This window comes from Salmo trutta, unplaced genomic scaffold (assembly GCF_901001165.1).
Source record: "Salmo trutta unplaced genomic scaffold, fSalTru1.1, whole genome shotgun sequence".
Taxonomy (NCBI): domain Eukaryota; kingdom Metazoa; phylum Chordata; class Actinopteri; order Salmoniformes; family Salmonidae; genus Salmo; species Salmo trutta.
Window position 1 is genome coordinate 332,300 of NW_021823350.1, and position 25,395 is coordinate 357,694.

The window sequence follows — 25,395 nt, forward strand, 5'->3', positions numbered from 1 at the left end:
TCCTAAAACAGAACCTTGAGGAACACCGAAATTTACAGTTGATTTGTCAGAGGACAAACCATCCACAGAGACAAACTGATATCTTTCCGACAGATAAGATCTAAACCAGTTTGGTACACATCCGGTGGATAGATAGACGTGTATTATGTTCAACATAGGAGGGCCAAGCACAAGAAGCAGCTCTTTTAGTAGTTTAGTTGGAATAGGGTCCAGTATGCAGCTTGAAGGTTTAGAGGCCATGATTATTTTCATCATTGTGTCAAGAGATATAGTACTAATACACTTGAGTGTCTCCCTTGAGCCTAGGTCCTGGTAGAGTTGTGCAGACTCAGGACAACTGAGCTTTGGAGGAATAAGCAGATTTAAAGAGGAGTCCGTAATTTGCTTTCTAATGATCATGATCTTTTCCTCAAAGAAGTTCATGAATTTATCACTGCTGAAGTGAAAGCCATCCTCTCTTGGGGAATGCTGCTTTCTAGTTAGCTTTGCGACAGTATCAAAAATGAAAAATGTTTGGTCTGGGGAGTTTCCTGGCCATGGACCCAAAATATTGATGTTTTGTTCCCCGAGCCACTTAGTTATCACTTTTGCCTTATGGCAAGGTGCTCCATCATGCTGGAAAAGGCATTGTTCGTCATCAAACTGTTCCTAGATGGTTGGGAGAAGTTGCTCTCGGAGGATGTGTTGGTACCATTCTTTAGTCATGGCTGTGTTCTTAGGCAAAATTGTGAGCCCACTCCCTTGGCTGAGAAGCAACCCCACACATGAATGGTCTCAGGATGCGTTACTGTTGGCATGACACAGGACTGATGGTAGCGCTCACCTTGTCTTCTCCGGACAGCGCTCACCTTGTCTTCTTTTTTCCGGATGCCCCAAACAATCGGAAAGGGGATTTATCAGAGACAATGACTTTACCCCAGTCCTCTGCAGTCCAATCCTTGTACTTTTTGCAGAATATCAGTCTGTCCCTCATGTTGTTCCTGGAGAGAAGTGGCTTCTTTGCTGCCCTTCTTGCCTCCAAAAGTCTACGCCTCACTGTGCGTGCAGATGCACTCACACCTGCCTGCTGCCATTCCTGAGCAAGCTTTGTACTGGTGGTGCCCCGATCCCGCAGCTGAATCAACTTTAGGAGACAGTCCTGGCAGTTGCTGGACTTTCTTGGGCGCCTTGAAGCCTTCTTCACAACAATTGAACAATTGAACCGCTCTCCTTGAAGTTCTTGATGATCTGATAAATGGTTGATTTAGGTGCAATATTACTGGCAGCAATATCCTTGCCTGTGAAGCCCTTTTTGTGCAAAGCAAGGATGAAGGCACGTGTTCCCTTGCAGGTAACCATGGTTGACAGAGGAAGAACAATGATTCCAAGCACCACCCTCCTTTTGAAGCTTCCAGTCTGTTATTCGAACTCAATCATCATGACAGAGTGATCTCCAGCTTTGTCCTCGTCAACACTCACACCTGTGTTAACGAGAGAATCACTGACATGATGTCAGCTGGTCCTTTTGTGGCAGGGCTGAAATGCAGTGGAAATGGTTTTGGGGGGATTCAGTTCATTTGCATGGCAAAGAGGGACTTTGCAATTAATTGCAATTCATCTGATCACTCTTCATAACATTCTGGAGTATATGCAAATTGCCATGATACAAACTGAGGCAGCAGACTTTGTGAAAATTTATATTTGTGTCATTCTCAAAACTTTTGGCCACGACTGTACTATTCTATACCTGCTCTATCCTGTGCATGTGACAAATAAATGTTTAAACTTGAAACTTTACATTCTAATAATGTTTACATTCTAATAACATTCACTCAGAGAGAGCAAGAGCAAGTGAGGAGAGAGAAATGTTTTTTTGCTCCCAGTCTCTTTAGACTGAGAGGTCTAAGTTTCTACAAACAAGGTAAACACTGTAGCTCTTCTGGTTAAGCCAGTGGCTTGCTGTGTCTGAAATAGCTCTACCCACCCAAATCCCACCAATCCTTCCCAGCCACCAGTACAGAATGTGGAGCTAGTACAGTACCACTTGGAGAAAATCTCCCGGGCCAAGGAACTGATTAAAGCACATCCTGCCTGGACCAAGCCATGCTAGGAGCCTGCAGAGCCTGCGAGGTGCCTGCCTGGAACAAGCCATGTTAGGAACCTGCAGAGCCTGCGAGGTGCCTGCCTGAAACAAGCCATGCTAGGAGCCTGCAGAGCCTGTGAGGTGCCTGTCTAGACCAAGCCATGCTAGGAGCTTGCAGAGCCTGTGAGGTGCCTGTCTAGACCAAGCCATGCTAGGAGCTTGCAGAGCCTGTGAGGTGCCTGTCTAGACCAAGCCATGCTAGGAGCTTGCAGATCCTGTGAGGTGTCTGCTTGGAACAAGCCATGCTAGGAGCCTGCAGAGCCTGTGAGGTGCCTGTCTGGACCAAGCCATGCTTGCAGAGCCTGTGAGGTGTCTGCCTGGACCAAACCATGCTAGGACCCTGCAGAGCCTGTGAGGAGCCTGTCTGGACCAAGCCATGCTAGGAGGCTATGAGGTGCCTGCCTGAGCACAATGGCTGTGTTGTTAGAGAAAACCCACGAGGGGTTTTGTCCATGTTGATGTTATGCTGTACACAAGGCAGGCAGGTAGGATGAGATATACAGCACCAGTCAAACGTTTGCACTCACTTACTCATTCAAGGGTTTTTCTTAATTTTTTTTACTATTTTCTACATTGTAGAATAATAGTGAAGACATCAAAACTATCAAATAACACATGGAATCATGTAGTAACCAAAAAAGTGTAAAACAAATCAAAATCTGTTTTAGATGTGAAATTCTTCAAATTATCCACCCTTTGCCTTGATTACAGCTTTGCATACTCTTGGCATTCTCTCAACCAGCTTCACCTGGAATGCTTTTCCAACAGTCTTGAAGGAGTTCACACATATGCTGAGCACTTGCTGGCTGATTTTCCTTCACTCTGCAGCCCAACTCATCCCAAACGTCTCAATTGGGTTGAGGTTGGGTGTTTGTGGAGGCCAGGTCATCTGATGCAGCACTCCATCACTCTCCTTCTTGGTCAAATAGCCCTTACACAGCCTGGAGGTGTTGGGTCATTGAAAAACTAATTATAGTCCCACTAAGTGCAAACCAGATGGGATGGCGTATCGCTGCAGAATGCTGTGTGCCTTGAATTCTAAATAAATCACTGACAGTGTCGCCTGCAAAGCACCCCGACACCATCACACCTCCTCATGTATTTTCATGTGTTTAACACTTTTTTGGTTACTACGTGATTCCATATGTGTTATTTCATGTATTCACTATTATTCTACAATGTCATAAATAGTAAAAATAAAGAAAAAGCTTTTGAATGAGTAGGTGTTCTAAATCTTTTGACCGGCACTGTATATCCCTCCAGCTAGCTTACAGTTTAGAGTATGCTCCACTATGGCAGGAAATGGCTGTGGCTATTTCTGATGTTTGTCGTCATTGTTCAACAGCTGCTCAGTTTAACGTCCAACATCAACCCGACATTTATACAGGTCAGCATTCAACTCAGTATGGAGATCTGAATACATTACATCACACAAAGTCAAGGGGAATCTGGCGTCATCTGCCTTTACTTTACTTATACACGGTTTCATTAAATAGCTGAATTACTGTTCTGGAAGTGAATGAATAAGGCTATTTGGTTGATGTGTAGCCTAGTCTACGTTCCTTTGCTGTGTAAATGTTGGATTGTTGCCAAGTTCCATTCTTGCGTCAGTTACACAGTCGTTTATATGTTTGTACTGTGGTTTTTTTAAACATTGTGTGCTGTCCTGCCTATTGACATTTAGCTTATCATTTATCTAGTGTGTTAGACATCTCTTCCCTCTTAATTCAGCTATATGTGCACAGATAGAAGGCTGATAGATGGGTGATGTGTCCTTGGGGAGAGGGTAAACATCACGTCTTGTTTTGGAGAACTTGGCATAGACTCCCCCCAGCTGGGTTTATTTACATTCATGACATAGTTACAGAGAGACCAGCAAAGCAAAAATGCTTCCTTATTTCGGTTCTGTAATTTGTAAGGAGCACCACCGTACTTAGAGTGACCTGAGAGGCGGCATGTGCAACGCCTGCCTTTATCACTGTGACTGATGTGTTTATGACATCATAGACAGGCAGGCCATCCCAGGGCCTTCCTCGGCTGTGTTTAAAGCATCACTCGAAAACAAAGTGCATCAGTTCAGACCTCCAGTATTCTGGTAAACAGGAGAGAGACTGTCACTAACACAGATAAATCAATATGGCCGACCTTCGCTCTGCTGGGAGGAGACCATTTGACCTAACTCACCATGGTCTAGTGTTGTTGAGACATCTGGTCTAGTGTTGTTGAGACATATACGGTCTAGTGTTGTTGAGACATATTCGGTCTAGTGTTGTTGAGACATATCCGGTCTAGTGTTGTTGAGACATATCCGGTCTAGTGTTGTTGAGACATATCCGGTCTAGTGTTGTTGAAACATAGCCGGTCTAGTGTTGTTGAGACATATTCGGTCTAGTGTTGTTGAAACATATCCGGTCTAGTGTTGTTGAAACATAGCTGGTCTAGTGTTGTTGAAACTTATCTGGGCGAATGTGTATTTTGAAACATATCTGGGCGTGTGTGTGTGTGTGTGTGTGTGTGTGTGTGTGTGTGTGTATTTTGAAACATATCTGGGCGTGTGTGTTTGATGGTTTCTGCACACTTTATTGTTAAATTATGCTTTGAAGTTAACTTTGAACAGGCATAAAACTGGAAGAGAATAACATATATCTTCCATGTTTTGTTGTGGTCAATATCCTATATAATGTCCTTATTATTATTATTATTATTATTATTTGTATTTGCATTTTTTCACGATCTTGTCTCATCGCTGCAACTCCGCAACGGGCTCGGGGGAGGCAAAGGTCAAATCATGTGTCCTCCGAAACATGACCACCCCCCAAAGCCGCGTTTCTTAACACCAGCCGCTTAACCCAGAAGCCAGCTGCACCATTCAACTGATGACAAGGTCAGCCTGCAGGCGCTTGGCCCGCCACAAGGAGTCGCTAGAGCGCGATGAGCCAAGTCAAGCCCCCCCGGGCCAAACCCTCCCCTAATTATGACAACGCTGGGCTTATTGGGCGCCGCCCTATGGGACTCCCGGTCACAGACGGTTGTGACAAAGCCTGGGTTCGATCCCAGACTGTAGTGACGCCGCAACACTGCGAAGCAGTACCTAGGAAGGCTGCACCACTCGGGAGGCCCAACGGCAGCCTATTTCATCCATACATTTTAGTTTAAGACACACTTGAAGAAAAAGGAAAATGACGCAGTAAAGCATCGAGACATATTCACACAAACTGTCTAGTAACCGCAGCCAGTACATCAAGTTCATGTTTGGGCAGACATACAAAGTTCAAAACAAACCAACCATAGAAGACTGATTGTATGTATAGCTTACATATATGTTTTCATAGCATTTATATTTTCTAGGACAACAGGTTAAAGAGACACCTGTGAGGAAAGAATCATTAGAAAGGTTGTTTTTTTTATGTGGAACTCAATGAACCCTGTGTCTCCTGGTCCCTTCTGGTCTCCAGTCAGCTGACTCGGCATGTTGATCATCATGATCCATAACCAAGCTGTTCTTGTTCTAAGACTTCTATATGTAGCTATGGAAACAGAAACAAGATTCCAAATCCCTCCACCCATCCCTGGTTCTTTTCCTCAAACCCGCATTCAGAAAACCACAAATTGAAGCTGTTGATTGACTCTATAGGACCCTAGAGGGAGTGTTGACATGTAGTGGATGGTTTGATGAGGATAAAACATGCTCGGATGGAAATGTTACTTAGTCTGCGTCACAAATGGCTCCATATTCCTTAGTGCACTATGTTTGACCAGAGCCTTATGGGTTGAGTAAACCTAGGGGGGAAAAAGTCAACTTAAAATGATCTGTTTGCTCAACTTGTTTCATATGTTCATTAAACTATAAATTATTATTTGGGCATCTTCACTAAAAAAAGTGCATCTGGTTACAAGCACAGTGCTTTTAACATACAATGTTTTCAATGCATGTTCATTTATATATATATATATATATATATATGTGTGTGTGTGTCCTCACCTGGGATTTGAACTCACAACCTCTTCGTTTACATCATCCCCATCTTCCTGCTAAACCACTATGTCTGTCTGGTATCAGGTAATCTGACTATTCTCTCATCATTCATTTACTTATTTCAGCAATTTAAAGGTTTTCTGTGTTGTTGTCTAATGTAGGTGGGGCATATTACTCTGTTAAAATGGTACTTCTTAATTACTATAATGAATAAAATAGTTTTGTGTCCTTTTAACAGAGGTGAGATTTACTTTGAAGTGCAAAGTGTAGCAATACAGGTGAAATCAGTCATTGACACAGACATGGTGGAGACGCAGGAAGATTGGAATGCTGTGAACCAAGAGATTGTGAGCTCAAATCCCAGAGAACAACATGTAAAATAACAATTACTGTATAAATGAACAGAGACTGTGTCAAATAAGTCAGTTGAAAACATTGTATATTAAAAGCACTGTCTGTGTCCAACTAGTTCCAGAGCTTTTTGTTTTAGTTAAGATGCGCAAATAATAATTTTTGATGAATGAACCTAAAATGAGACATCATTTTATGTTCACTGAATTCCGGCCTACGTTTTTCTCCAGTTGGACCTACAGTAAATTTGGCCCAACTATATTTTTTTAGTTCAGGTAACACTTAGACCGTAAAGTTGAGTCAACTAAAAAAGGCTGTGGAAGCAGTTAGTTAATAATAATGAGTTGAAATAACTTACAGTGCAGACTTGGTTTGACTTTTGATTGGACTTCCATGTTGTTTTGAAGCTCCTCCATTAAGTCTCCACACATTCCAGAGCATCATTATGGGACCATTCTGCAGTCATCAAAGCATCTCTAGGTCAGACTAGCTCAGCCATTGCATAATAACAGTGGTTTCATTTGGACGCGTGCCAATGTTTTAACAAGATATCGCACATGATTGCCTGTTGAATCACAACTCATAACAATAGAGGGAGAACAACTCCACAGTCCCATGGCCAGGAAGGCCCAGCACCAGCATGACAAGCACTCACTGTGGACAGCAGCATCCCATTACCAGCCACCCACTGTGGATAGCAGCATCCCATTACCAGCCACCCACTGTGGATAGCAGCATCCCATTACCAGCCACCCACTGTGGATAACAGCATCCCATTACCACCCACCCACTGTGGACAGCAGCATCCCATTACCAGCCACCCACTGTGGATAGCAGCATCCCATTACCAGCCACCCACTGTGGACAGCAGCATCCCATTACCAGCCACCCACTGTGGATAGCAGCATCCCATTACCACCCACCCACTGTGGATAGCAGCATCCCATTACCAGCCACCCACTGTGGATAGCAGCATCCCATTACCAGCCACCCCCTGTGGATAGCAGCATCCCATTACCACCCACCCACTGTGGATAGCAGCATCCCATTACCAGCCACCCACTGTGGATAGCAGCATCCCATTACCAGCCACCCACTGTGGATAACAGCATCCCATTACCACCCACCCACTGTGGATAGCAGCATCCCATTACCAGCCACCCACTGTGGACAGCAGCATCCCATTACCAGCCACCCACTGTGGATAGCAGCATCCCATTACCAGCCACCCACTGTGGATAGCAGCATCCCATTACCAGCCACCCACTGTGGATAACAGCATCCCATTACCAGCCACCCACTGTGGACAGCAGCATCCCATTACCAGCCACCCACTGTGGATAGCAGCATCCCATTCCATGTATGCAAAACCAAACCATCAGAGAGCAGACAGACAGATGCGCGCACACACACACACACACACACACACACACACACACACACACACATTCTCTCTGTAAAGGGGATTGCTTCCACTCCTGTGCTGTCGAGTGGAAGCACATTGGTGTGAACTATTGAGCCAAGTGGATCAGTATTTAGTAGGGTGTTTATCCTGTCAGGTTCTATGTCAGATTATTACAGGTTATTGTTCAATAGGGGTGTTTGTTCTGTCAGGTTCTATGTCAGATTATTACAGGTTATTGTTCAGTAGGGGTGTTTGTCCTGTCAGGTTCTATGTCAGATTATTACAGGTTATTGTTCAGTAGGGTTGTTTGTCCTGTCAGGTTCTATGTCAGATTATTACAGGTTATTGTTCAGTAGGGTTGTTTGTCCTGTCAGGTTCTATGTCAGATTATTACAGGTTATTGTTCAGTAGGGTTGTTTGTCCTGTCAGGTTCTATGTCAGATTATTACAGGTTATTAGCATGATATTAGTGTTAAAGGGGTAATCTGGGATTTAAACAACAAGTGTACACCAACCACTTTTTTTGGGGTGAACAGCTGAGGGATGGCGCTGGAGAAATGCAACCACTCAAGTTCATAGACCGAGCTATGGATGCTAGTTAATGCTTGCTGTTAATGTTAAGAGAGAGTTTTTGATACAGAGTATGTTTACTGTAGCAGCATAGATACCAGTTTGTAGGTAGAATAGAGATATTTAGTGAGAGAGACTTTGCGTTTCTGTTAACTTGCTCGTCCTACCTCTGGAAGGCTGGCCCTGGCTGGCTGCCTTATCCTTCTGGAGGGCCGGCCCTGGCTGGCTGGCTGTTTTATCCTTCTGGAGGGCCGGCCCTGGCTGGATGGCTGTCTTATCCTTCTGGAGGGCCGGCCCTGGCTGGATGGCTGTCTTATCCTTCTGGAGGGCCGGCCCTGGCTGGATGGCTGTCTTATCCTTCTGGAGGGCCGGCCCTGGCTGGCTGGCTGTCTTATCCTTCTGAAAGCTAAACAAACTACCAGCTGTGTTTTTGCCAGATGTGACGTGCTGTGTAGACTCTTTGATGTAGACTCTGATGTAGGCCTGTGTACGTCTGTGTACTATGAGCTATCATCACATCGCGTATTAAGAAGCACACTATGAGATGATGAATCTAGCATCAGAAGCAATCTCATATGGGACAGCGTCCCAAATGGAACCCTATTCCCTGTATAGTGCACTACTTTTGACCAGGGCCCATGTTTGTTACCATTGGCGTGACAATGACCATAAGAGTTGGCAAGACAGCACAAACAGATCTGAGACCAGGCTATAGACTCCTTCACCCCTTAGTGCCTGTGGGGTGGAGCAAACCATGCACCACATTCCTAAGGTCTGTCCAATCTACCAACTCAGCGGAGGGCCTAATCACCCTCAACTCAGCAGGACCGGAAGCAAGGGCTTGGCTAAAGGAATTCACTAAATAAATAAATTAATGTTGTTTATCTCTCTGGCTGCTTCCCTTAGGTTGATGAGATCTACCACGATGAGTCCTTGGGAACCAACATCAACATCGTCCTCGTCCGCATGATCATGGTTGGGTACAGACAGGTAAGACTTCTCATCTTCCCGATCACGGTCAGGTTCAGACAGGTAAGACTTCTCATCTTCCCGATCACGTTCAGGTATAGACAGGTAAGACTTCATCTTCCAGATCACGGTCAGGTTCAGACAGGTAAGACTTCTCTTCTTCCCGATCACGTTCAGGTACAGACAGGTAAGACTTCATCTTCCTGATCACGGTCAGGTACAGACAGGTAAGACTTCTCATCTTCATGATCACGTTCAGGTACAGACAGGTAAGACTTCATCTTCCTGATCACGGTCAGGTTCAGACAGGTAAGACTTCTCATCTTCCTGATCACGGTCAGGTACAGACAGGTAAGACTTCATCTTCCTGATCACGGTCAGGTTCAGACAGGTAAGACTTCTCATCTTCCTGATCACGGTCAGGTACAGACAGGTAAGACTTCATCTTCCTGATCACGGTCAGGTTCAGACAGGTAAGACTTCTCATCTTCCTGATCACGGTCAGGTTCAGACAGGTAAGACTTCTCATCTTCCTGATCATGGTCAGGTACAGACAGGTAAGACTTCTCATCTTCCTGATCACGGTCAGGTACAGACAGGTAAGACTTCTCATCTTCCTGATCACGGTCAGGTTCAGACAGGTAAGACTTCTCATCTTCATGATCACGTTCAGGTACACACAGGTAAGACTTCATCTTCCTGATCACGGTCAGGTACAGACAGGTAAGACTTCTCATCTTCCTGATCACGTTCAGGTACAGACAGGTAAGACTTCATCTTCCTGATCACGGTCAGGTTCAGACAGGTAAGACTTCTCATCTTCCTGATCACGGTCAGGTTCAGACAGGTAAGACTTCTCTTCTTCCTGATCATGGTCAGGTTCAGACAGGTAAGACTTCTCTTCTTCCTGATCACGGTCATGTTCAGACAGGTAAGACTTCTCTTCTTCCTGATCACGGTCATGTACAGACAGGTAAGACTTCTCATCTTCCTGATCACGGTCATGTTCAGACAGGTAAGACTTCTCTTCTTCCTGATCACGGTCAGGTACAGACAGGTAAGACTTCTCTTCTTCCTGATCACGGTCAGGTACAGACAGGTAAGACTTCTCTTCTTCCTGATCACGGTCAGGTACAGACAGGTAAGACTTCATCTTCCTGATCACGGTCATGTTCAGACAGGTAAGACTTCTCTTCTTCCTGATCACGGTCAGGTTCAGACAGGTAAGACTTCTCTTCTTCCTGATCACGGTCAGGTTCAGACAGGTAAGACTTCTCATCTTCCTGATCACGGTCAGGTTCAGACAGGTAAGACTTCTCTTCTTCCTGATCACGGTCAGGTACAGACAGGTAAGACTTCTCTTCTTCCTGATCACGGTCAGGTACAGACAGGTAAGACTTCTCTTCTTCCTGATCACGGTCAGGTACAGACAGGTAAGACTTCATCTTCCTGATCACGGTCATGTTCAGACAGGTAAGACTTCTCTTCTTCCTGATCACGGTCAGGTTCAGACAGGTAAGACTTCTCTTCTTCCTGATCACGGTCAGGTTCAGACAGGTAAGACTTCTCTTCTTCCTGATCACGGTCAGGTTCAGACAGGTAAGACTTCTCTTCTTCCTGATCACGGTCAGGTTCAGACAGGTAAGACTTCTCTTCTTCCTGATCACGGTCAGGTTCAGACAGGTAAGACTTCATCTTCCTGATCACGGTCATGTTCAGACAGGTAAGACTTCTCATCTTCATGATCACGGTCAGGTTCAGACAGGTAAGACTTCTCATCTTCATGATCACGGTCAGGTTCAGACAGGTAAGAGTTTACATTACACCCGTTGCTCGCTCTGTCTCTCTCTCTCGTCTCCTTCCCTCTGTCTCTGTCTCTCTCTCTCGTCTCCTTCCCTCTGTCTCTCTCTCTCGTCTCCTTCCCTCTGTCTCTGTCTCTCTCTCTCGTCTCCTTCTCTCTGTCTCTCTCGTCTCCTTCCCTCTGTCTCTCTCTCGTGTCCTTCTCTCTGTCTCTCTCTCGTCTCCTTCTCTCTGTCTCTCTCTCGTCTCCTTTCCTCTGTCTCTCTCGCTCTCTCTTTCTGTCTCTCTCCAGGGCCGATAAGGGGTGGCCATGGGAAATCAACTAATTGTGAAACAAATAGTGTTTAAATTGGCTGAAACTAGGATTCATTGTATTGACCCTAATTTATTTGCCCTAATTTATTCAAATCAATCAATTTGAAGTGATCCATCTTGATCCATCCAGACTCACATTAAGCATCTCCAATCCAAAATTAAATCTAGAATCGGCTTCCTATTTCGCAAAGAAAGCATCCTTCACTCGTGCTGGCAAACATACCCTCGTAAAACTGACTATCCAGCCGATCCTTGACTTCGGCGATGTCATTTACAAAATAGCCTCTACTCAGCAAATTGGATGTAGTCTATCACAGTGCCATCCATTTTGTCACCAAAGCCCCTTATTACTACCCACCACTGCGACCTGTATGCTCTCGTTGGCTGGCCCTCGACCTCATATTCGTCGCCAAACCCACTGGCTCCAGGTCATCTATAAGTCTTTGCTAGGTAAAACCCTGCCTTATCTCAGCTCACTGGTCACCATAGCAGCATCCACCCGTAGCACACGCTCCAGCAGGTATATTTCACTGGTCATCCCCAAAGCCAACACTTCCTTTGGCTGCCTTTCCTTCCAGTTCTCTGCTGCCAAAGACTGGAACGAATTGCAAAAATCACTGAAGCTGGAGTCTTATATATCCCTCTCTAACTATAAGCATCAGCTGTCAGAGCAGTTTACTGAGCATTGCACCTGTACACAGCCCATCTGTAAATAGCCCACCCAACTACCTCATCCCTATATTGTTATTTATTTTTTGGCTTATTTGCACCCCAGTATCTCTACTTGCACATTCATCTTCTGCACATCTATCACTCCAGTGTTTAATTGCTATATTGTAATTATTTCGCCACTATGGGCTATGTATTGCCTTACCTCCCTAATCTTACTACATTTGCACACACTGTATATACATTTTTCTGTTGTGTTATTGACTGTACGTTTGTTTATCCCATGTGTAACTCTGTATTGTTTGTGTCGCACTGCTTTGCTTTATCTTGGCCAGGTCGCAGTTGTAAATGAGAACTTGTTCTCAACTGGCCTTCCAGATTAAATCAAGGTGAAATAAAAAAAAATACAAATATTCAAGTTAGATGTTCAGTGGTTCCTCCCATCTAAAGATTGTTTTCCCTCCAAGGGATTTTTGGAAAGTTGAAGCTAATTTACTGTATTTCTACACAGGGACTTAAATAACATTCTAGAACACCTGCCATAGCCTACAGAAATTAGCTATTAGCTCAGGAACTTAAATAACATTCTAGAACACCTACCATAGCCTACAGAAATGAGCTTTTAGCTCAGGAACTTAAATAACATTCTAGAACACCTGCCATAGCCTACAGAAATGAGCTATTAGCTCAGGAACTCAAATAACATTCTAGAACACCTGCCATAGCCTACAGAAATTAGCTATTAGCTCAGGAACTTAAATAACATGCTAGAACACCTGCCATAGCCAACAGAAATGAGCTATTAGCTCAGGAACTCAAATAACATGCTAGAACACTTGCCATAGCCAACAGAAATGAGGTATTAGCTCAGGGATTTAAATAACGTTCTAGTACACCTGCCATAGCCTACAGAAATTAGCTATTAGCTCAGGGACTTAAATAACATTCTAGGACACCTGCCATAGCCTACAGAAATTAGCTATTAGATCAGGAACTTAAATAACATTCTATTTGGCAAAAATAACTACATTAAATTGTTGCCAGCAGCACAATTATAGTCACTAACCTTTTAGATAAGGTTAGTGGGGCTCCCGAGTGGAGCAGCGGTCTAAGGCACTGCATCTCAGTGCTAGAGGCATCACTACAGACCCTGGTTCCATTCCAGGCTGTATCACAGCGATCTAAGACACTGCATCTCAGTGCTAGAGGGGTCACTACAGACCCCGGTTCCATTCCAGGCTGTATCACAGCGGTCTGAGACACTGCATCTCAGTGCTAGAGGCGTCACTACAGACCCTGGTTCCATTCCAGGCTGTATCACAGCGGTCTAAGGCACTGCATCTCAGTGCTAGAGGGGTCACTACAGACCCTGGTTCCATTCCAGGCTGTATCACAGCGGTCTAAGACACTGCATCTCAGTGCTAGAGGGGTCACTACAGACCCTGGTTCCATTCCAGGCTGTATCACAGCGATCTAAGGCACTGCATCTCAGTGCTAGAGGGGTCACCACAGACCCTAGATCGATTCTAGGCTGTATCATAACTGGCCATGATTGGGAGTCCAATAGGGCGGCGCACAATTGGCCCAGCGTTGTCTGGGTTTGGCAGTCATTGTATATGAGAATTTGTTCTTAACTGACTTGCCTAGTTAAATAAAGGTTAAATAAAAAATATATATATATTCTCCTCAAGCACCAGAACCCTCTCCAGGCTGTTGCTGTAAAACAATAAAGATGCCTCCAAAATGGTTCTCCATTCCCTATGAAGTGTACTACTTTTCCTTATATAGTGTACTACTTTTGACCAGGGATGTTAGTACACCCTAGTACAGTATGTTCTAAATAACTAATAATTACATGATGTTTTAGTCATTGAGCAGATACTCTTATCCAGGGCAACTAAAAATCAATGCTTTCAACTCAAGTAGCTAAAACAAGCATGCTGATCCCGATCATTGCAGGTAAAACCATTTTGAAGTAGTCATCTATCTGCTGAATGAGCGCTAGTAAGATTAATAACGATGATTAAACACTGTGAGATGATCCTATCCAGTGGTTATGGTAGGCTGTTAGCCTGAGTGCCTGCTGTTTGGGGTATCATGCCAACTCCTTGTCGCTCATTGGCTTAACAATGACAGCAATGGAGTTGGCAAGAGCACAAACAGATCTGGGATCAGGCTTGTAGATTGTTTCTGAAATGAGAACGGTATTCTTCTTTCCTCAGTCCATCAGCCTGATCGAGCGTGGGAACCCGTCCCGTAGCCTGGAGCAGGTGTGTCGCTGGGCCAACACGCAGCAGCGCCGGGACCCCGATCATGCTGAGTACCATGACCATGCCATCTTCCTCACAAGGCAAGATTTTGGTCCCGCAGGTATGCAAGGTACTGTATTTCTCTCGATCGAGGCCTGTGCAGACTGATACGACAGATATCTCCTTCCATTCACAAGGGTTGGCTCCTTTCAAGGCTAGCTCAGGTAAGGTCTCTGGAAACTTGACAGAGTTGGGGTCAGTTTCAATTCCAAGTCCATTCCGGAAGTAAACTGAAATTCCAATTCTGGATTTTTTTTCCCCCTTATTGCTTTTCAATTGGAATTGGATTGTCAGTTTACTTCCGGAATTGTTTTAATAGTGATGGACTGGACCCCAACCATGCTGGGAACTTACAGGGAAGCAGGCAGCTGCTGCTGTGGTCCAGAAATGGTGTCCATCCCAAGTGGCACCCTGTTCCCTATATAGTGCACTACTTGTGACCAGAACCCAATGGGGCCCTGGCCAAAAGTAGTGCGTGAAGGAAACAGGGAGCCATTTTGTGATGCTGACATGGTCCTGAGCAGGTCTACATCCTCCAGTGGTGACCTCACATAACACTGAGCACATCATTGAGTATTTTCCAACCCTTTGCTGACTGACTGGGCATTGTGGGCCAACCTATGTTTCCAAAAATACAATCAGATCTACAAAATAATGGTTTCTGGCATGTAGGGAAAAAACATGAAACTGCTCAGAAATGGTTTGATTTTTCCTTTTTCCAGTATTTATAGTTTCCAGGTAGTCTGTAAGTAACTTCTAATTTAAACAGAAACAGGAAATGTCCTCTCTGTGTTGTTTTACATAATACAACTCATCTGAGATCGTCTCTACTTACGTCATCATGGTTTGAATCAATGTGTACTGAAGTACTCCCACTCTGTCTATTTGTAAGACAAGTGAATGAAGATAGACATGTTGACTTTAATACGCATAGACTTGAAATCGTTTAAAGACAAAAACTGTAAGTATTACAGCAACTATTTTCTCTCTGAGTAACCTCTATAGAGGGAACGCTTCAAGTTCAAGGTTAAAGTGTTTATTATCTCGAAGGTATATTACTTAGTATTTGTTATACAATGTACACATCCACATTACATTACATTACATTACACATCCACATTACATCACATTACATTACATTACATTACACATCCACATTACATCACATTACATTACATTACATTACACATCCACATTACATCACATTACATCACATTACATTACATTACATTACATTACACATCCACATTACATCACATTACATTACATTACATTACACATCCACATTACATTACATTACATTACATTACATTACACATCCACATTACATCACATTACATTACATTACACATCCACATTACATTACATTACATTACATTACATTACATTACACATCCACATTACATCACATTACATTACATTACATTACACATCCACATTACATCACATTACATTACATTACATTACACATCCACATTACATCACATTACATTACATTACACATCCACATCCACATTACATTACATTACATTACATTACACATCCACATTACATCACATTACATTACATTACATTACACATCCACATTACATTACATTACATTACACATCCACATTACATTACATTACATTACATTACACATCCACATTACATCACATTACATTACATTACACATCCACATTACATTACATTACACATCCACATTACATTACATTACATTACATCACATTACATTACATTACACATCCACATTACATTACATTACACATCCACATTACATCACATTACATTACATTACATTACATTACATTACACATCCACATTACATTACATTACATTACACATCCACATTACATTACATTACATTACATCACATTACATTACATTACACATCCACATTACATTACATTACACATCCACATTACATCACATTACATTACATTACATTACATTACATTACACATCCACATTACATTACATTACATTACATTACATTACACATCCACATTACATTACATTACATTACACATCCACATTACATGACAGTATGTATTTTGGAACAAGATCTGTACATTTGTTTTGCATCACAACACCATTTCTTGAGACTTGGTCACTGCAACGCAAGGCTTTGAGAAACAAACCTCTTGCTTCCCTTCTTTTGAAGTTCACTGTCACATATTGACTTTTGACTTTGGTTTAACTTTGAAGCACATGTCATGTTTAAAAAGTTCAACCGTTACCGTAGCAGCCAGCGATGTTATGGCCATAACAGGCCCATCTCTAAGGCACCGTGGGATGGGTTGGGACCGGCCTCTTCAACTAGGGAACAACCTTCCAGGCTTAGGGGTAAACATCACACTCTGTTGCCAGACTTTTATGACGACTTGGAGGATTTTACACCCAAATACAGACCACGAGACCTTAAAGGAAACTCCTGTTTATAACGAGTCAGCAAAAATAAATACATGGAAACGGTCCACAATCTATGTAACGCTTTATTTTAAACTTTAATATCTTAAATCTGAACATCTCAATGCAACTCTGATGAGATTAATGAGGGATGAAAATCGTAAACTAAATCTGAAGATTTTGTTATTGAATGTATGTGACTGTCCTCTCACTGTAGCAGTAACCACTGACAGGTATGTCGAATGTATGTGACTGTCCTCTCACTGTAGCAGTAACCACTGACAGGTTTGTTGAATGTATGTGACTGTCCTCTCACTGTATCAGTAACCACTGACAGGTTTGTTGAATGTATGTGACTGTCCTCTCACTGTAGCAGTAACCACTGACAGGTTTGTTGAATGTATGTGACTGTCCTCTCACTGTAGCAGTAACCACTGACAGGTATGTCGAATGTATGTGACTGTCCTCTCACTGTAGCAGTAACCACTGACAGGTATGTTGAGTGATTTATCTATAGGATCTGTGTCATTTATGATACTATATACTGTATCTCCCGAGTGGCACAGCGGTCTAAGGCACTGCATCTCAGTGCTTAAGGTGTCACTACAGACACCCTGGTTCGAATCCAGGCTGTATCACAACCGGCCGTGATTGGGAGTCCCGTAGGGCGGCGCACAATTGGCCCAGCGTTGTCTGGTGTAGGCTGTCATTGTAAATAAGAATTTGTTCTTAACTGACTTGCCTTATTAAATAAATAAAAATACCTAAATTACTGACTCATGTCATCTTCTCATATCATTCATGGAATATATAGGTGTGATTTATACTGAACAAAAATATAAATGCAACATGTAAAGTGTTGGACCCATGTTTCATGAGCTGAAATAAAAGATCCCAGAAATGTTCCATACGCACAAAAAAAACGTATTTCTCACAAATGTTGTGCACAAATTTGTTTACATCCCTGTTAGTGAGCATTTCTCCGTTGATAAGATAATTCATCCACCTGACAGGTGTGGCATATCAAGAAGCTGTTTAAACAGCATGATCATTACACAGGTGCACCTTGTGCTGGGGACAATAAAAGGCCACTCTAAAACACAATGCCACAAATGTAGGAGCGTACAATAGGTATGCTGACTACATGAATGTCCACCAGAGCTGTTGCAAAAGAACGTAATGTTAATTTCTCTACCATAAGCCGCCTTCAATGTTGTTTTAGAGAATTGCGTCCAACCGGCCTCACAACCGCAGAGCACGTGTAACCACGGCAGCCCAGGACCTCCACATCCGGCTTCTTCACCTGTGGGATTGTCTGAAACCGAATAATTTCTGCACAAACTGTCAGAAACCGTCTCAGGGAAGCTCAACTGTGTGCTCGTTGTCCTCACCAGGGTCGTGATCTGATTGCAGTGGTCAAAAGCTCACCTTTAATGGCCGCTGGCACGCTGGAGAAGTGTGCTCTTCATGGATGAATCCCGGTTTCAACTGTACCGGGTAGATGGCAGACAGTGTGTATGGCATCGTGTGGGCAAGCAGTTTGCTGATGTCAACGTTGTGAACAGAGTGCCCCACGGTGGCGATGGGGTTATGGTATAGGCTGCGGACAATGAACACAATTGCATTTTATCAATGGCAATTTGAATGCACACAGATACCGTGACGAGATCCTGAGGCCCATTGTTGTGCCATTTATCCGCCACCATCACCTCATGTTTCAGCATGATAATGCACAGCCTCATGTCACAAGGATTTGTAAACAATTCCTGGAAGCTGAAAATGTCCCAGTTCTTCCACGGCCTGCATACTCACCAAACATGCCACCCACTGAGCATGTTTGAGATGTTCTGGGTTGACGTGAAAATTTTTACATTTACATTTTAGTCCTTTAGCAGACGCTCTTATCCAGAGCGACTTACAGTAGTGAATGCATACATTTCATACATTTAAAAAAAAATATATATATATATATTTTTTTTTTTCTGTACTGGCCCCCCGTGGGAATCAAACCCACAACCCTGATGTTGCAAACACCATGCTCTACCAACTGAGCCACACGGGACCACTGGTGAATGACAGCGTGTTCCAGATCCCGCCAATATCCAGCAACTTCACACGGCCATTGAAGAGGAGTGGAACAACATTCCACAGGCCAAAATCAACAGCCTGATCAACTCTATGTGAAGGAGATGTATCTGTATTTCCTGTCATGTGAAACCCATAGATTAGGGCCTAATGAATTTATTTCCAATGACAGATCTCCTTATATGAACAGTAACCCAGTAAAATCTTTGAAATTGTTGCATGTTGCGTTTATATTTTTGTTCAGTGTATAACTATAATTACTGTTCTATAGCTACTGTACTATAGCTACTATACCATAGCTACTGTACTATAACTACTGTACTATAGCTAATGTACTATAGCACTGTACTATAGCTAATGTACTATAGCACTGTACTATAGCTACTGTACCATAGCTACTGCACTATAGCTAATGTACTATAGCACTGTACTATAGCTAATGTACTATAGCACTGTACTATAGCTACTGTACCATAGCTACTGCACTATAGCTAATGTACTATAGCTAATGTACTATAGCTAATGTACTATAGCACTGTACTATAGCACTGTACTATAGCTACTGTACCATAGCTACTGCACTATAGCTAATGTACTATAGCTAATGTACTATAGCACTGTACTATAGCACTGTACTATAGCTACTGTACCATAGCTACTGCACTATAGCTAATGTACTATAGCACTGTACTATAGCACTGTACTATAGCTACTGTACCATAGCTACTGCACTATAGCTAATGTACTATAGCTACTGTACCTACTGCAACTTTTTCTCATACTCTTCCATGCCAAGCTCACCATGGCTTTTTCATGGGAATGTATATAGTCTACATTCTCTTGAATATCTTTTATCTGTCTTCAGATAAAGGGCTTAGCTAGCGCATCTCCATTGCTTTCATGTTGTGCCATTTTGCTTGCAGCATTTAAATAGGTGATGAGCAACTAAACTTTCATGGAAGAAGAAACACCATCAATCATTCTAACTAAGTCTAACTAAGTCTAACTAAGCCATTCTAACTAAGTAGAACTAAGTCTAACTAAGCCATTCTAACTAAGTAGAACTAAGCCATTCTAACTAAGTAGAACTAAGTAGAACTAAGCCTAACTAAGCCATTCTAACTAAGCCATTCTAACGAAGTAGAACTAAGCCAGTCTAACTAAGTAGACTAAGTCTAACTAAACCATTCTAAGTAGAACTAAGTCTAAGTCTAACTAAGCCATTCTAACTAAGTATAACTACGTCTAACTAAGTACAACTAAGCCTAACTAAGCCATTATAACTAAGTAGACTAAGTCTAACTAAACCATTCTGACTAAGTAGAACTAAGTCTAAGTACAACTAAGTATAGCTAAGCCATTCTAACTAAGTATAACTAAGATGAGCTAAGTACAACTAAGCCTAACTAAGCCATTCTAAATAAGCCATTCTAACTAAGTAGAACTAAGTCTAACTAAGCCATTCTAAGTAAGTACAACTAAGTCTAACTAAGCCATTCTAAATAAGCCATTCTAACTAAGTAGAACTAAGTCTAACTAAGCCATTCTAACTAAGTAGAACTAAGCCATTCACACTAAGTCTAACTAAGCCATTCTCACTAAGTCTAACTAAGCCATTCTAACTAAGTAGAACTAAGCCATTCACACTAAGTCTAACTAAGCCATTCTCACTAAGTCATTCAAACTAGGTTTGGGGTCAATTCCAATTTCAGTTTCCTTCCTGAATTGACAGAATTGATTGAAATATAACTGAGCCCAACTCTGAGGGTGATCATACGACACCTTTATGTCAGTGGCATATAATAGGGAACGTCATCTTCCTATAAACAGAGTAACTGTTGGATATGAATATAACATGACTATTACATAACCATTTGACCATTTAATATAATTACATAACCATTATAACATAACCATTTGATATAACTACATAACCATTATAACATAACCATTTGATATAACTACATAACCATTATAACATAACCATTTGATATAACTACATAACCATTATAACATAACCATTTGATATAACTACATAACCATTATAACATGACCATTTGATATAACTACATAACCATTATAACATAACCATTTGACATAACTACATAACCATTATAACATAACCATTTGATATAACTACATAACCATTATAACATAACCATTTGATATAACTACATAACCATTATAACATAACCATTTGATATAACTACATAACCATTATAACATAACCATTTGATATAACTACATAACCATTATAACATAACCATTTGACCATTTGATATAACTACATAACCATTATAACATAACCATTTGATATAACTACATAACCATTGGATGCCGCCATGTTCATTGTAGTTCTTTCCCATCGGGCCGAGCTAGATGAAATAACGCCATTACAACAATCAGATTACAACCAGAACTGGTTGAAATGTGGTTATAGTGACATCATTGCAACTGGGTTCTAGCTAATCACCACAGAGCATGTGTCCCAAATGGTACCCCATCCACTATGTAGTGCACTACTTTGGACCAGGGCCAATAGAGCTCTTGTCAAAAAAGTAGTCCTCTATATAGGGAATAGATTGGCATTTGGGACATGGCCAACTGAAGCAGCCCCGATCATCAATATCTGTCTGTGTCTGCATTTTCTGCTTTTTACCTGCATGCCAAAGGTCTTCACATGGTCAGAGAGCATGATCATTTGTTTGAACAACAATCCCCCAAAAATGTTGCATTTGAACCAAACAAAACGCTTAGCTAATCTGGATCGCTGCACATCTCTTGATCGAGTATAGTAGCTATATATAGTATAGTAGTTAGTATGTAGTATAGTAGTTATATATAGTATAGTAGTTATATATAGTATAGTAGTTATATATAGTATAGTAGTTAGTATGTAGTATAGTAGTTATATATAGTATTGTAGTTAGTATGTAGTATAGTAGTTATATATAGTATAGTAGTTATATATAGTATAGTAGTTATATATAGTATAGTAGTTATATGTAGTATAGTAGTTATATATAGTATAGTAGCTATATATAGTATAGTAGTTATATATAGTATAGTAGTTATATATAGTATAGTAGTTATATATAGTATAGTAGATATATATAGTATAGTAGTTAGTATGTAGTATAGTAGTTAGTATGTAGATTAGTAGTTATATATAGTATAGTAGTTATATATAGTATAGTAGTTATATATAGTATAGTAGTTAGTATATAGTATAGTAGTTATATATAGTATAGTAGTTATATATAGTATAGTAGTTAGTATGTAGTATAGTAGTTATATATTGTATAGTAGTTAGTATGTAGTATAGTAGTTATATATAGTATAGTAGTTATATATAGTATAGTAGTTAGTATGTAGATTAGTAGTTATATATAGTATAGTAGTTAGTATGTAGATTAGTAGTTATATATAGTATAGTAGTTAGTATGTAGTATAGTAGTTATATATAGTATAGTAGTTAGTATGTAGATTAGTAGTTATATATAGTATAGTAGTTAGTATGTAGTATAGTAGTTATATATAGTATAGTAGTTATATATAGTATAGTAGTTATATATAGTATAGTAGTTAGTATGTAGATTAGTAGTTATATATAGTATAGTAGTTAGTATGTAGTATAGTAGTTATATATAGTATAGTAGTTATATATAGTATAGTAGTTATATATAGTATAGTAGTTAGTATGTAGTATAGTAGATATATATAGTATAGTAGTTAGTATGTAGTATAGTAGTTATATATAGTATAGTAGTTAGTATGTAGTATAGTAGCTATATATAGTATAGTAGTTAGTATGTAGTATAGTAGTTATATATAGTATAGTAGTTATATATAGTATAGTAGTTATATATAGTATAGTAGCTATATATAGTATAGTAGTTATATATAGTATAGTAGTTAGTATGTAGTATAGTAGTTAGTATGTAGTATAGTAGTTATATATAGTATAGTAGTTATATATAGTATAGTAGTTAGTATGTAGTATAGTAGTTATATATAGTTTAGTAGTTATATATAGTATAGTAGTTATATATAGTATAGTAGTTAGTATGTAGTATAGTAGTTATATATAGTATAGTAGTTAAATATAGTATAGTAGTTAGTATGTAGTATAGTAGTTATATATAGTATAGTAGTTGTATATAGTATAGTAGTTAGTATGTAGTATAGTAGTTATATATAGTATAGTAGTTGGTATGTAGTATAGTAGTTATATATAGTATAGTAGTTAGTATGTAGTATAGTAGTTATATATAGTATAGTAGTTAGTATGTAGTATAGTAGTTATATATAGTATAGTAGTTAGTATGTAGTATAGTAGTTATATGTAGTATAGTAGCTATATATAGTATAGTAGTTAGTATGTAGATTAGTAGTTATATATAGTATAGTAGTTAGTATGTAGTATAGTAGTTACATATAGTATAGTAGTTAGTATGTAGTATAGTAGTTAGTATGTAGTATAGTAGCTATATATAGTATAGTAGTTAGTATGTAGATTAGTAGTTATATATAGTATAGTAGTTAGTATGTAGTATAGTAGTTATATATAGTATAGTAGTTAGTATGTAGTATAGTAGATATATATAGTGTATAGTAGTTAGTGTGTAGTATAGTAGTTAGTATGTAGTATAGTAGATATATATAGTATAGTAGTTAGTGTGTAGTATAGTAGATATATATAGTATAGTAGTTAGTGTGTAGTATAGTAGATATATATAGTGTATAGTAGTTAGTATGTAGTATAGTAGTTATATATAGTGTATAGTAGTTGTGTGTGTGTGTATATATATATATATGTATATATATATATAGTATATAGTATAGTACTTATGTATAGTAGTTATATATAGTATATAATATAGTAGTTAGTGTATAGTATAGTAGTTATATATAGTATATAATATAGTAGTTAGTGTATAGTATAGTAGTTATATATAGTGTATAGTAGTTTTATATATAGTATACAGTATAGCACTTATGTATAGTATATAGTATAGTACTTATGTATAGTATAGTAGTTATATATAGTATAGTAGTTATATTCATTTGTGCTTTGTGCTTAAATATGTGTCATTACTGTATTGTTGGGTTATATTATATGGTTGTGTTTGGTTTTAACAAGCTTGTGTTGGTCTGTCTGTGCTGGGTTTAACAAAATGCTTTCAAGCTTACTGTCTATTTTAGTACATAGAGGAGGAATTTCGACAAGCAAGTACACAGACAAAATCTTCAGGCCTTTCTCAAAGTTTGACAGTTTTTCAATTTTTTCGTAGCATCATTTCCTGCCTTTTGGGCATTTCCTGATTATTGACACTGTATATTTTTAAAGGGCATTTTACTCATCTGTTCAGCAGCACGTATCAGCTAACGACAGAGACCCGTACTTACTGCTATCAACAACAAACAGCTCATTGGACACAAATCAGAACATCTACTATGAAAATTAACACACACTATAAAGCAAGTCTTTTTCATGTGCATCTGTCCCAGATGGCACACTATTCCCTATGATGTGCGCTATGGTCCCTGGTCAAAAGTAGTGTACTATATAGGGAACAGGGTGCCATTTGGGATTTAGCCGCACATGAAGACGACATGCTTTATATACAGTAATCTGTGTTCATTTTCATATTAGTTGTTCTGATTTGTGTCCAATTAGTAGTTTTTTGTTAATGTCAGTATGTATATGTCAGACACTATAATTATAATAGCAATGGCTCTGTTGGGATAATTCATCATTTTCTCTCATGTAAAAAAAAACACTTAGAGCTGAAGTCAATCAAACATCCTGTATTAGCAGCATGTTTACGCAGTAGCTTTGTTTATACAACTACTAGCTGTAAAAATGTGCATTCTGAGAATTCTGACAACTAGAAGTACCTACCAGAGTCAGGAGACCATACGTACTATTTCTCATCTACACAAAACTATTGCAAAATGCAATAGGTACTTTATATGCCTCTTGACAGGTTGTCGTTGCAAATAGGAATGTGTTCTTAATTGGCCTCCCTGTTGATGAAGATGACCACTGACCAAGATATGAATGTATGATTAATGTCTGATTCACTAGATCAATTGGTATTGAAGACGTCTCCCGAAACACAGACAGACATCTAAAAGCAGGCCGACCTAGTCTCACCTTTATCGAACCGCACCACATCATCATAACCAGGGTTTGATCAGAGCCTTAGAGAGGCATATGTACCAGACCTGGGTTCAAGTAGTATTTGTTTTTAATTGTAATACTTTAAGCACCATGTTTAGTCTGCCTGGAGTGCCAGGGGGGGGCGGGGTTTTGCGCTTATGCAACTATTCCATTGGTTCCATAGCGCCAGGCAAGCTCAATCAAGCCCAGCTGAAGTATTTTAAATGATTTCAAGTAGTATTTGAACCC

General features: G+C 40.3%; 1 protein-coding gene across 1 annotated transcript in view; it reads left to right on the top strand.

The window, feature by feature from the left end:
* LOC115190204 (A disintegrin and metalloproteinase with thrombospondin motifs 3-like) overlaps positions 1–25,395 on the top strand; it is a 125,609-nt gene that overhangs the window by 58,066 nt on the left and 42,148 nt on the right. The window contains 2 exon segments of the mRNA XM_029748701.1: positions 9,331–9,414; positions 14,400–14,556. Of these exon segments, the coding sequence (XP_029604561.1) occupies positions 9,331–9,414; positions 14,400–14,556 (241 nt within the window).